Here is a 13238-nt window from a genome sequence, read left to right as displayed (position 1 = left end):
ATATAGCTGTTGATTCTGTCAATGCTGTGTGAGACAAAATCGAAGGCATCTTCTGCCCACTACCTGTCACCAATCCTCCTCACTCTGCTTAGACCCCTTTTCTTCCATGAATCCTTCCTTCACCCATCTCAATAACGATGATTCCATATGCTCTTGTGCCCAACTTTTGGTCCACAACTGTTTTTGTGCTTCAATTCAGGCTCTCCAGGGAGGGATATTGTCTTAGTATTTGTTTAATAAAGTGTTGGGCACACTTCTGGCACTCTGTTATTATTAACAGCTTCAGGCCTGATAGGAGCAAAAATTTGTTTGTGTCATTGTAGTCAACCAATATGACTCAGTGACATATAGGGAGTGGAGATGGTGAGTAAGAAGAGCCTGTTTTTACATAGTCACTTTTCTGACCACAGTTTAAAGGTGACTGTGAGAATCTGTGTTAACTGACTTTGGGTTTTTTAAGCTTCTCAACTTTGTTATTTTAATAACAATTACCTGCCAGAGAGATGGGGGACCGATAACAAGTCCTAGTCCACATAGCTGACGTTCCTGCCAGTGCAATTGTGTGTAAGCAAACTGTATGTTTAAAATCGACAGACTTGCACACTTAGACATCAGGGTGTTTGGGATTAATCTAGGACTCTGATCTAGATTTTGACGTGGATCAAGACTGTGGATGAGATTTGGATTTAGCAGACTCTTTCTTCAGTTTTTGTTGTTGTTTCCCCCCACTCCCCATACCCACCCAGACCCTTTGGTTGTGGGCCAATTTTGGAGGCAGGCATATTCTTCAGCCTGTTTTAAGAACTGTTAATTTCCGGCAGTTAATGATCACTACTCTCTCTGGACTGAGACATCCCCCTAGTTAGAGCATATCCCAGGAGGGTCAGAAGCTGGTATTTCTTGAGGCCTTTAGGGAAATTCAAGAGACTGATTAGTTGATCCTTTATTGAGATATCTGTCTCAGTAGCTAGGGCCCTGGTTTATGACCCATATCGTTTGACAGCACTGTTGCCTACAGAATTTTGTAGCCATTTAGTAGCTGGGTCAGGCTATGTATAAGAGAGAAAACCCCATTTCCCTCTGGCTTTAATGCTGGGTTAACGGCACAACTCTGCTGTGTAATCAGTCAATGGTGGTTTTGTTACTAAACCTGAGAGAAATTCTTGGGCTGGTTAGAGATGCTGTAATTGTGACTTGCAGGGAAATTCAAGGACAGCCTCACTGGTGATGCAGGAAGTAACAAGGGCCATGAGAGCAGCTAGTGTGAGGAGGCCGTGGCAACAGGCATGGAGACAGCCCTGACCCAAAAGGGGGAAATGAAAAAGGCAGAGTTTTATCTTTAGAAATGATTCAGAGTGATAGATGATGAAAGTGGATGTCACACATTGTACACAGAGCCTGAAATAAATCTAATGGGAGACTGGGAAGGTTAGAGAAGGGAAATGCTAGGAAGTAGGGGCCAGTGCACATGAAAAACAGCACCATTTCAGTGTCTGTTAGAGTGGATGGAAATCTTTCCATTTATTTCAGACCAGATCAGGCCCACTTTGAGAACATTCTCACTGGCCCTTGTGGATCCAGAGTTGTTTTTCCCATCTCCTGAATGTTCTTTTGACTGACAAGTCACTGGGTTTCCATTGGCCACTCATATCTACCTATATTCACAATATTTTAAGCATATTAATGGGCATGTACTTGATTTGGGGGTCACTTTGTGAGGGTGCTTGTCGTTTGTGTTCCCATGGAGAGATTGGTGCTCTGGGTGCTTTATTAGATTAGTGTGAGCAAGGATCTCATTAACTGAAGATACACGGGTTTGATTATTGGATCTTGGTTGGTTATGGGTAGGATAGAGGGGCTTTAGCAGAGTGATTGAGGACCCAGGACCAGAGGCCACTCAAGACAATGTACCACCCTAGGCAAAACTTCAGTGTGCCATCCTGCATCCTACACCCTAGAACAGAGGTTCTTAGCTAAGGGGACACGGACTTTCTATGGGGGTGCAGTGAGCCTTCTGATGGTTCAATGGTTATGGCAGAAGTGGAGGGCCCAAGCACCAGGTCGCAGTGCCACTCACTCAGGTTTGGCCTGGCCACCCCATCACGGTGGGAGGACGGCTGAGTGAAATTTGAGTGGGTGGCATTGCAACCTGGTGCATGTGGTCATAGGACCACTCAGGTTTGGCCCTGCTGCCCTAGGCAGAATCTGCTGCTTTGTTACCTGTTACCTGCACACATTAGGGCACCCCAGACTGGGAAAAGGTGTAGGGCTTCAGGCCTAACCTGGATAATTTAGGCACCCTCACCTTTTCCCAATTCATAGGGCTCCAGGTGAAAAGCATCTACCCTTACCCAATTCGTAGGGCTCAGGGACACCCATACCAAATTCGTAGGGCTCAGGGTGTTCCTAACCTGGTCAATTTAAGTACTCACAACCTTTCCCAATACCTAGGGCTCCAGTTGTATACTGCTTCTGCAGGTGTGCAGGACCTTTTACCAGTGAAAGAACCTTACACAGTAATATCCTTAACCTCTATTAACAAACACCAAAAAACAGAATGCACATGCTATACATACAGTGCTCACCACTCCCAATAAGACAGATGAACTTTTCTTGATGGCCAGTCAGGATCAGGTCCATCTGGGGGACTCCAGTTTCTGCACAGCGTCTTTGGCAGAGTGCTGAGGTCTGGCAGCTCTGATCGTTGGGGTTGTGTCCTGGAGTTGGTTCCAAAGAACTTCCTTTTGGACCCCAGTTTATATAGTGAAATTTGAGTCCTTTTTAGCTATACTTTAACCAATCGTTATACTAAAATTTTATTAACCAATCCCAACATAGTGTAACAAAATTCTTTAACCAATCCTACCCCACCACCTTAATTAATTTACACCTAGCAAAATTAATTATGTAACAGAGAGAAACAATTAACGAACCAGACAGAGACCGTACAGATAAACAATAGGAAAGTGGGGACCATAATGACAAAACAATAAAGAAATGAGGATTTCACAACTACAGCTATTGATAAGTGATTACTTGAGAGATAGTTTGATAGCATTCTAAGTTTTCTTTAACCATCTTAAGATCTGTTTCTTTATCTGGAGATAGTGGGGCCCATTAGGACGGGGTCTCCTTCTAAACAGCCTCATATTACATTGTTTTAATATAATTTAGATGGAATGTGAGGATGTGACTTCCTGCTTCTTAGCTAATGGCTGCTGCTTGGCTGCTCTTTTAATCTGGCTGAAGATGAAGGCCTTATCCTTACAGCCTAGGCAGCTGCTTTGTTTGCCTATAGAGTGGCCCCTGCCCAGGACTGGAATAGAAGGGAGTGTTTCAGGGGAGGACTGAAGGGCACTGACAGAGCAGTATATGACCCGACTGTAACAACAGAGGGTTCTTTCCAACAGGGCTTTGGAGCGGAGCCCGGAGCTGGAGCACAGAGCAGCTCTGGAGCAGTGGAGCTGCAGGTTTTTGCCTGGAGCTGGAGCGGAGCCGGAGCACAGCTCCAAAGCCCTGCTTTCCAAAGTGTACTTCCTACTCCCCCCACATTTCCAAAGATGCTGGAAACTTCCACTCTCGTTTCTACCTACTCTGCTCACACTTGCCTCAGAGCCAGATGCCTCCCTCTCCATTTAATTCTAATTCTCTTGTCATCCCTGGGCATTTCTGACATTCACCCCTTAAGAAAACAACTTCTTCTCTTGACTTCCTTTCCTATGGCTTGACCCCATTTTCCCTGCCCTTTTCTCCCTGTTCTCCTCACCTACTGCATGAGGTGGGCATGCGTCTTTGCCTCTAGTAACTTGCGTAACTCTCTCAAATCTGCCACGGTCTATCCCTTCCCTGACATGCTTCCCTTCTGCCCATCCCCCATACTTAGCCTTCTAGTTGACTCTTACCAAAGTGCTTGAGATACTCTTGCCTCATCTCTCCAGTCACAGCTCAACCAGCAATATGCTTGAATGTTTTCCATCTGGATTTTGCTCTAGCCAGAGCATAGGAGCAGCTCTGATTCATGTAGTCATTGACTTCCTCCTTTCTACTTTTGATGGCTTCTTGTCTTCAGTGCAGCCTTCAACATTGTAGACAACTCCATCATCCTGTAGCTGTTGTAGTTTATGGATTAATTAGATGTTTCTTTGTCCATGGAATGCACTGGGCTAAAACCTTCAATCAAGGGTGCCTAAAGTTAGGCTCTTAAATTCATATTTAGGTACCTAAATACAAAATTTAGGTCAGCTTTCTTTAGATACCTAAAGAAAGCTTTAGGAGCTTAACAGTAGACTCTCCGTTTTGAAAACTCTGGGTTTAGGATTCTTGTTAATGCTTTTAAGCCGGAACTTATTTGAGCTGGTCACAATGATGCCCTGGTCTTTTTTTTATTATTATTTTTATTTTTTTAGTTGTTACAGTTAATTTAGAACTCAATGTCTATGAATACATCAAATTATTTCTTATTGTACAGTACCTTGTATTAAATACTTTTCTTATTTTGCTGTACACTGGCAAAATAAGAAAAGTATTTAATGCCACTTTTGCTTCATTCATCGCTAAAAAGGTTAACTGTGGCCAGATGCTTCACACAATTAATATTAACAAGGGGGAAAGAACAGAGGGCAGAATCGGGAAGGTACAAGTTAAATAATATTTAGATGTGCCCAGTTGAAAAGGCCTGATAACATTTTCCCTACAGTACTTAAAAAAAATCCAAAGTAATCTCTGAACCATCAGCAATTATCTTTGAGAATTCACGGAGGATGGGTTAGGTTCCAGAGAACTGGAGAAGGGCAAACATAGTACCTATCTTTAAAAAGGGGAACAGAGAGGATAGACTTGTCAGCCTAATTTTGATACCTGGAAAGATACTGGAACAAATTATTAAACAATCAGTTTGTGAGCACCTAGAGGATAACAAGATGATAAGTAATAGCCAATATGGATTTGTCAAGAACAAATCATGCCAAACCAAACTAATTTATTCTTTGAAAAGGTAACAAGACTAGAAGATGGGGGGAGGGGGGGCGGAGGGATGGGGAGAGAAGCAGTAGACATGGTATATCTTGACTTTAGTAAGGCTTTTGACATAGTCTCACATGACATTCTCATAAGCAAACTAAGGAAATATGGTCTAGATGAAATTACTATAAGGTGGGTGTACACTGATTGTAAAACAATATTCAAAGAGTAGTTATCAATGGTTTGCTGTCAAACTGGAAAGACACATCAAGTCAGATCCTGCAGAGGTCTGTCCAGGGTGATGGAGTGGAAGTACACTTATAAAATTTGTGGATCACACCACTCTGGGAGGGGTTGCAAGCACTTTGGAGGACAGAATTAGAAGTCAAAATTACCTTGATAAACTGGAGAATTGGTCTAAAATCAGTAGGATAAAATTCAATAAAGGCAAGTGCAAAATACTACACTTAGGAAAATCAAATGCACAAAACCAGATTGGGAATAACTGGCTGGGCAGCAGCACTGCAGAAAAGGATCTGGGGATTATAGTGAATCACAAATTGAATATGAGTCAACAATGCAATGCTGTTGTGAAAAAGGGAAATGTAATTCTGGGGATGTATTATCAGGACAGTCATATGTAAAATATGGGAGGTAATTGTCCCACTCTACTGTGCACTGGTAAGGCCTCATGGAGTATTATGTCCAATTCTGGGCACCACACTTTAAGAAAGATGTGGACAAATTCGAAAGAGTCCAGAATAGAGCAACAAAAGTAGGAGGTTGGAAAACATGACTTACGAGGAAAGATTGAAAGAACTGGGCATGTTTAGTCTAAAGGAAAGAAGGCTGAGGGGTAAGATAAGTCTTCACATATGTAAAAGGTTGTTGTAAAGAGGATGGTGATCAATTGTTCTCCATGTCCACCAATGATAGGACAAGAATTGGCTTTGTTTGCAGCAAGGGAGACTTAAGCTGTATATTAGGATTTAGGCTGTAAATTAGGAAAAATGTTATAAGTATAAGGATAGTTAAGCGTAAGCACTGGAACAGGCTGCTTAGGGAGGCTGTGGAATCCCCATCATTAGACGTTTTAAAGAAGAGATTAGACAAGCATCTGCCAGGAATGGTCTATGTATACTTGGTCCTGCCTCAGTGAAGGGGGGGGGGGGACTAGATGACCTCTTGAGTTTCCTCCCATCCCTACATTGCTGCAATTATATGACTGAATTTTATCTGCCATCATGTGGCCCATTTTTCTAGCTTTCTGAGGTCCCTCTGATGTTGCTCATGTCTTTTCTGGCCTTGATTAACCTAAATAATTTTATGTCATTTGCAAATTTTGCTACGTGAATGCACATCTCCTCTTCAGGATCATTAATAATAAAATCTTATGTTGCCCCACTGTTTATCTTTTGCCATGCTACAAATTCGCCATTTATTTCTATTCTTTGTCTTCTCTCTCTTAACTCATCTTTAATCCATCACAGTGCTTTACCTCCCACTCCACGACTTAGTTTCCTTAATAGTCATGTGGGGGACTTTGCCAAAGGCTTTTTGAAAGTCCAGATAACCTATATTGACTTGTTCTCCCTTTAATTAATATTTTGCTGACATGTTAGAAGAATTTGAATAGAACTGCAATAGAGTAGATAATAATGTAATCACAAGGTGATCTATTATCCTTGCCATACTCCACCTCACTCCAAACCCTCCTTGCAGTTTATTACCCATTGCATCACTGCTAAATGCAGACTGTAAATGTGGTGGGGCAGGTTCCCTTGTCCTTTTTGTCTCTGTTCAGAGTTTAGCATAGCTTTAGACACTTTAAAAATAATCGGAATTTCAATCTCCTCTACAAACCATTGTTTTCTCCCTTACCTTTGCTCCTGCATTTTTCTCTCCCTTGGCTGTTATTTAACTTCGGTAAAGCGTTTTGAAATACTTTTGTATCAAAGATACTAACATTATATTGTATCATCATTATAGGAACTGCAGACCAGCCATTTGAGATGCCCTGGCAAAGTTGTGTGGGGCTGAAGACTGGGGCAGCAGGTGGAGCTGCAAGTCAGGAACAAGGTGCTTTGGCAGAGCTGTGTTGTAGAAAGGTCTGCACCATTTTTGCCTGGCTTAGGGAGCATTGTTTGTCCTTCCCTTACATAGGGTGACCAGATGTCCCAATTTTATAGGGACAGTCCTGATTTTTGGGTCTTTTTCTTATATAGGTTCCTATTACCCCCCGCCCCATCCCTGTCCCAATTTTTCACACTTGCTGTCTGGTGACCCTACCCTTACATGAGAATCAAACTTCGGCCCAATCATCTGAAGAGAAAGCTAAATCTAGAGTAAAAAAAGACAAACATACGTGGTAGGAATTGAGCTGTGTCAGAGTCATACGATTAAGATGGATTTTCTTCTCTCTTGAGGAGTGTTTGTCAATGAGGATATAATGGAGCCAAAGAACCAATGCCAAGTACTCTGCTGTGCTTGTGAGTGACAGGGCTGGATTCCAAAGAGAAGTTGGACTCTCAGGTAGAGCACTATTAACCTCTAAGAGCATGTTCCACAGGGAAAATTCAAGCCCAAGAACTCTTACCCTCTGATACTGCTGCTTGACTCCTTTGCTCAGGAATGTGCTCCCTGAAAGATAGGCCATTACTTCCTTATACGTCAGGTGAACTTTGAGCTGCTTGTTCAATATTGGAAGGGAATTAAACCAACATATAGCCAAGTCCACGTTGGAGGGTTTATGATGTTTAATGTTTATACAATACAGATAACACAATATCATTAAAATCAGCTGTAGGTCATAAACCAGCTATAGACAATAAACTATCAACAACTTGTTCCTAGTGCTGGTGGTTATTAGTCTCCAGTGATGACAGCTGACAATAGTGACTGCAAATCCTTTTTAAAAGAAGCCAACCCTGAAGAAATCCACTTGCCTCCACTTGAGCACTATGGCAGAACAATGTTTGTAAATACCATAGGAATAGAGCTGTATGGAGTACAAAAATTCTGTTTCATGGAGGATTTCAAGATTTTGAAATATGACTTTATTCTCAATCAGAATGAAAACCCAAAACTTAGAAATTCTCCCTGAAGGAAAACTCAGAAAGAAATCATTTTGGGTTGATCAAAATGTTTTGTTTGGACAAGATTGAAAAGTTTTGATTTTGACTTTTAAAATATATAAAGTAAAAAAATTCAAAATCAAAAAGTTGTTTCAAAACAAAAAATATCAAAATGTTTCATTCAGAAAATGTCAAAACGGGACACTCTGACATTGTTGGAACTCAGGTTCCGTCCAAAAACAAATTCGGGTGAAATTGGGTAAATTGGACAAAGTATTTTGAATCAAGGAACTGCGCATTCTGACAAAATATGGTTCCATAGATGTTTCTCCAACATCTCTGCATTGGAACTTAGCCTCAGGAGGGCAGGATCTTCACTCCAAAATCCTGCATGCACTGGTATTGAAAGCTTCTGGCTAGTGACTTGTTGCATGATGTCTTGAGGATTAGAAGAGCTAGCCTGCATCAGCAGCATCAAGGCAGTGGGGCAGCCATCACACAAGGGATTCCAGCTCTGTTGTATGGTGTCCCAGATTGCACTGCATTAGGATGTCACAATTTGGAGTAAGGAAAGTGGAAGCTCAAATGCCACAGGTTTGCTGTTGCAGAGCTGAGCCAAGACAGAGTTATTGTTATGACTGGGCAGCCCTTCCTGTACTGATGTTCTTCCATCAACATAAATAAAGGAATCCATCCAACCTACATTAAGCCACATTCATGCTTTGTTTTTTATCCTTTCTTCTTTCACACATGAGACAGACAGAGGATGTTTTCCTGGCACTTGTGCTGAGTTTGGTCTGATATTCATGGACTTGCCTCAAGAGAAGTTCTGTTTCCTTCAGCAGTGGGAAGCCAGAGTCTGCTCTAAACAGGCCTTCCCTCCCCAATCTATTATTCAGAGTGGGATGGGGGAGGTTCTCTTGGCCTAATCTTCCTATCCCTATTTAACTTTTCTCTTTTGGGGGTAGGGCCTGGACTAGGAGAATCTGCCCTCCTAATTCCCTTTCTTTGTGCTCCCCTTCTGCACAGTCAGGAGGTAGCTTTGTCCAGGAGAGGTTGCAACCTCTAGCTTATCTCCTTCAGTAAATTCCAATTCAATAATACTTTTTGTCATGATACCTATGATGAATGTGACAAATATGTAAGAGAGCCAACCCTCTGAGAGCTCTGTTAAAGGTGGATACAGTATCTCAAGCATCTGCCAAGATGAGGCTTCAGTGTATTTGGATTTCCATGTGACTTCGTGTCATTATTGCCCATACCTGATTCAGTTTGCTACATAGTGTAATGCTATCTCTCTCTGTTTCTTCACTTATTCTTCATTGCTTTTAATTTAAAAGCCTTTTAAATTTCCTGACAGTCTGAAACATCTTTCTTGCACTGGGTATTAGAATAGAAGATGTGTGTGTGCCTCAGTTTTTCTTATCTCACTTTGTTTGCAGTCATTACTGTCTTGAGTTATGCCTTGTGTCTTCCACTTTCCACTCCTAGTTTATGGGCTTTGATACTGTATTTGGTGAAAGTCTGTCTTCTGTCACCATAGCATAATATGCAGAAGTATCTACTAGTGTGATCATTCTGCGTAAGGCTCTCCTGTGCAGGTGTAGTCAATTTTTTTGTCAAGGTCCAAATTTCTTGGTCAAGGTATAGTCAAGGGCCAGACTCCAGAGAAAATAATAAAAAAAATTAACAATAATAATAATAATAAGTAAATCAAAAAAACATGTTGAGGTCCGTTCAAAAGCATCTGGTGGTCCAGATTTGGCCTGCGGTCTGCCTATTGACTATCGCTGGTCTACTGTGTTTAAGTGTTAGAGTATCTTGAAAAAAGAACAGGAGTACTTGTGGCACCTTAGAGACTAACAAATCTTGAGCATCAGTTGGCTTTGGACAAGGTTATTTGCGCCTACTGATCAGGAGCTTAGAAGTGCCCAGACCTAAGAGCAATGTATGTTTGCCTTTGGATTTAGTTTGAATCGCTGGTGCTCAGCAGTGGCTTTAGTTGAGATGGCAGCAGATGGATGGGGAGGTGACCCAGTTCGGCTATGCAGCCATTGTTGCTGGTGTTCCTCTGCAGGCAGAGTGATTATTTTCTGAACTGCAGGAGGGAGGATTTTATAGGATTTTTTTTTTATCACAATCAGTGTAAGTAGCTGGTAAAGCTGAGCCCCAGGCTTCACTGCCCTGCACTGCAATGGGTCGGGTTGTGCTGCCCATTGCTGTAGAAATAGTTTTATTGGTGGGTTGTGTATCTCTAGCAGTGTCTTTCCAGAGCTTTCCTTTCACCTGCCCCCTTAGCCAGCCTGCAGCCCCCGATGGGTTTATTATGGACCCCAGGATGTGTGACCCTTGGGGCGTGCGCAATTTCCCCACGTCTCCGGGACCAACGGTCAGGTCCTTTAGGTTCTTTGGACTTTTCCCGGGAGTGTCCGGTGGGGCCCGGCTGGGGGAGTGAGCGGACCCTGTAGAGCCCGGTGCGGCAGAGGCAGCCTCCGCTGCAGAAACCCCGGTCTGGCCAACGCATCCGCGGGTCACCAGCACTGAGCCAATGGCGCCCGAGAAGGCGTGGCATGGTTTCCATGCCAAACGAGGGGCGGAGCGCAGCAGGGATCATCTCAGCCAGTCAGCGTGGAGGGGCGAGGTCCCATTGGCCGGGTCCAATCACAGCACTGGTCTGTGAGCTAATTAGCATGACGTTCCCGGTAGGACTAGCGTTCTGCTGACAGTGACAGTTTCAGAGGAGTGAGGGAGAGGGAAGCTGCCGGGCGCGGGCCAGAGACCGGCGACCCCATAAGGAGCGGGGTGGGGGCAGGCAGGGGCCGGGCACACGATGCGGGACAGCGCTGCCCAGGGGATGGGGAGCCCGTGTTGCCCGGCGTTTTCCCCGGGGCCCGTGGTGAGCGGGGGGCCGGAGCCAGGCGAGAAGGGGCTGGTGTATCAAGAGACGCCTGAGCTCTTGCAGGGGGTGAAGCCGGTGCCTGGGTCAGTGGAAGCCGAGACCCCCAATGGGCCTGCCCCCGGGGGGCCCCCCGAGGTGCGCCTGTCCCTGCGCCGCTGGGCCGTGGTGCTGCTGTTCAGCTGCTACTCGCTCTGCAATGCCTTCCAGTGGATCCAGTACGGCAGCATCAACAACATTTTCGTGCACTTCTACGGCGTGAGCACCTTCGACATCGACTGGCTCTCCATGTGCTACATGCTCACCTACATCCCGCTTCTTTTCCCTGTGGCCTGGCTGCTGGACAAGAGGGGCCTGCGCCTCATCGCCCTCGCTGGTTCAGCCTTGAACTGTCTAGGTGCCTGGGTGAAGCTGGGCAGCATGAAGCCGCACCTCTTCCCTGTCACCGTCCTAGGGCAGGTCATCTGCTCAGTGGCACAGGTCTTCATTCTGGGCATGCCCTCGCGCATCGCCTCCGTCTGGTTCGGGTCCCATGAGGTCTCTACTGCCTGCTCCATCGCTGTCTTTGGGAACCAGGTAACCTGGGAACCAGGCCTCTCATCCCCAAATGCTTGGAACCTATGGTGTCCCCATTAAAGTTGTGGGGTGGAGAAGTAATGAAACTCACAGGTGACACTAAATTGGGAAGAGCTGCAACCTCCACTGAGGACAGAGATATAGAGTACATCTACACTACAGCGGGGAGTCGATTTAAGATACGCAAATTCAGCTACGTGAATAGCGTAGCTGAATTCGACGTATTGCAGCCGACTTACCCCGTTGTGAGGACGGCGGCAAAATCGACTTCTGCCGCTTTTTGTCGGCGGCGCTTACTACCACCTCCGCTGGTGGAGTTAGAGCGCCGATTCGGGGATCGATTGTCGCGTCCCGATGGGACGCGATAAATCGATCCCCGAGAGGTCGATTTCTACCCGCCGATTCAGGCGGGGAGTATAGACCAGACCATACAGAGAGACCTGGTGCCATTAGAAATAACAGGCAGAGATTCATCTGGGGAAAATATTGTTTGTATATTTGCCAGGAAATGTACTTAGCTTGGCTATGATATTGCTTAGAGAGAAACATAGCTCTACTAATCATAAAGAGGGAGAGGGATTATTGAGCATGGTACATGCAAGAACAGGATGATATTGAAGGACAATTTAGGCTGAAATATCAGGAAAATCTCAGATTCTGGGCTGTATTGGGCTGTGATATTGTTTCCCAGGGAAAGAAATGGGAGTCCTATTGCTTGGGATATTTAAAATTAGAGTGGAAAAAAAGCTAGAAAATGTGTCAAAGGGCGCAATCATGTGTTGGGCCTTATCTCATAGCTCTGCCTCTGATTTTTCTACCTCTGGTTTTGTTGATCCATAGTAAGGCAATGAGCTTCCCCAATAAGGCATGCTCGACAGAGACTTTGCTCCTTTGCATAAGGATGGAGCAAACTCTTCTAAGCACTTTAATGCCAAGGCAGGTCAATGAGGTGGTTGTGATTGACATTCCTGCAAGCTGTAACATTCTTCACCTGCAGCCAGTTTACACTTGAAAAGAAAATAATTTTTTTCTAACTTCTGAAACCAGATCAGGTTAATCACTTATTGATGCTTGCACCCGAATGCCTCACTGATGCACATTGCATGAAATAAACGCACTAGCAACAGTACAACATAGCTTTGGAAGGCAATTCATGCTGTATGAATGTTAAAAGCAGAGGATCACTAAAACCAAACACTAACTATTGGACTGGCACATGTCTTCAGTGACTAGGTAGTGTCCCAGATTTTACATAGTTCAGACCATGGGTGTGGTGCAATATGCATGGTTTGACATTCAGTCTGCTTTGAATATATATATATATATAATATGAATATATATTTTGCAACTGCCTCATACACCGAACTATATAATGTCCTTCCTGCCCAGTAGGAGTGTGTCATGGGTTTGAGAAGGAAGCTGGGTGTGTGGGTGACTCCGGTCTAGCTGGCACACCACGTAGTGCCACAGAAGCATGTAGAGCATTAGATGATGAATTCTACCCCCGTAACCTGATTTACTGCCTCTGCTGGAATTGCGTCCAGTCTGGATACTACTAAGATTTAGTCATCCCTGCTGAATATGCCTTATTCCTGTGATTCAATGTTACTTCTGAAGAGCAAATCAGTGAATGAATCTGATTGTACCATATTTCAGGTATAATTTAAAAAAAAGTTCCAGTAGAGAGAATTGAATTCTCCTCCCTTGGTCCCATTCACAGGGTCTCACCTGAC

At 44.1% G+C, this 13238-nt stretch overlaps 1 protein-coding gene across 7 annotated transcripts in view; it reads left to right on the top strand.

Moving 5' to 3' along the window:
• The first annotated feature begins 10760 nt into the window (after nucleotides 1-10760).
• Nucleotides 10761-13238, top strand: part of FLVCR2 (FLVCR heme transporter 2) — a 55789-nt gene continuing 53311 nt past the window's right edge. For all 7 annotated transcript variants that reach the window (XR_004645484.1, XR_004645482.1, XR_004645483.1 and 4 more), the window contains exon 1: nucleotides 10761-11505. Coding sequence is in view for 4 of the 7 variants with exons in the window: in XM_034768485.1 (XP_034624376.1) it covers nucleotides 10864-11505 (642 nt within the window). In the remaining 3 variants the exon portion in view is untranslated. The remainder of the gene's footprint in view (nucleotides 11506-13238) is intronic.

The sequence above is a fragment of the Trachemys scripta genome, chromosome 4, assembly GCF_013100865.1.
Source record: "Trachemys scripta elegans isolate TJP31775 chromosome 4, CAS_Tse_1.0, whole genome shotgun sequence".
Lineage (NCBI taxonomy): Eukaryota > Metazoa > Chordata > Testudines > Emydidae > Trachemys > Trachemys scripta.
Note: the sequence above shows the minus strand (reverse complement) of the source record. Positions and strands in the feature narration are given on the sequence as shown.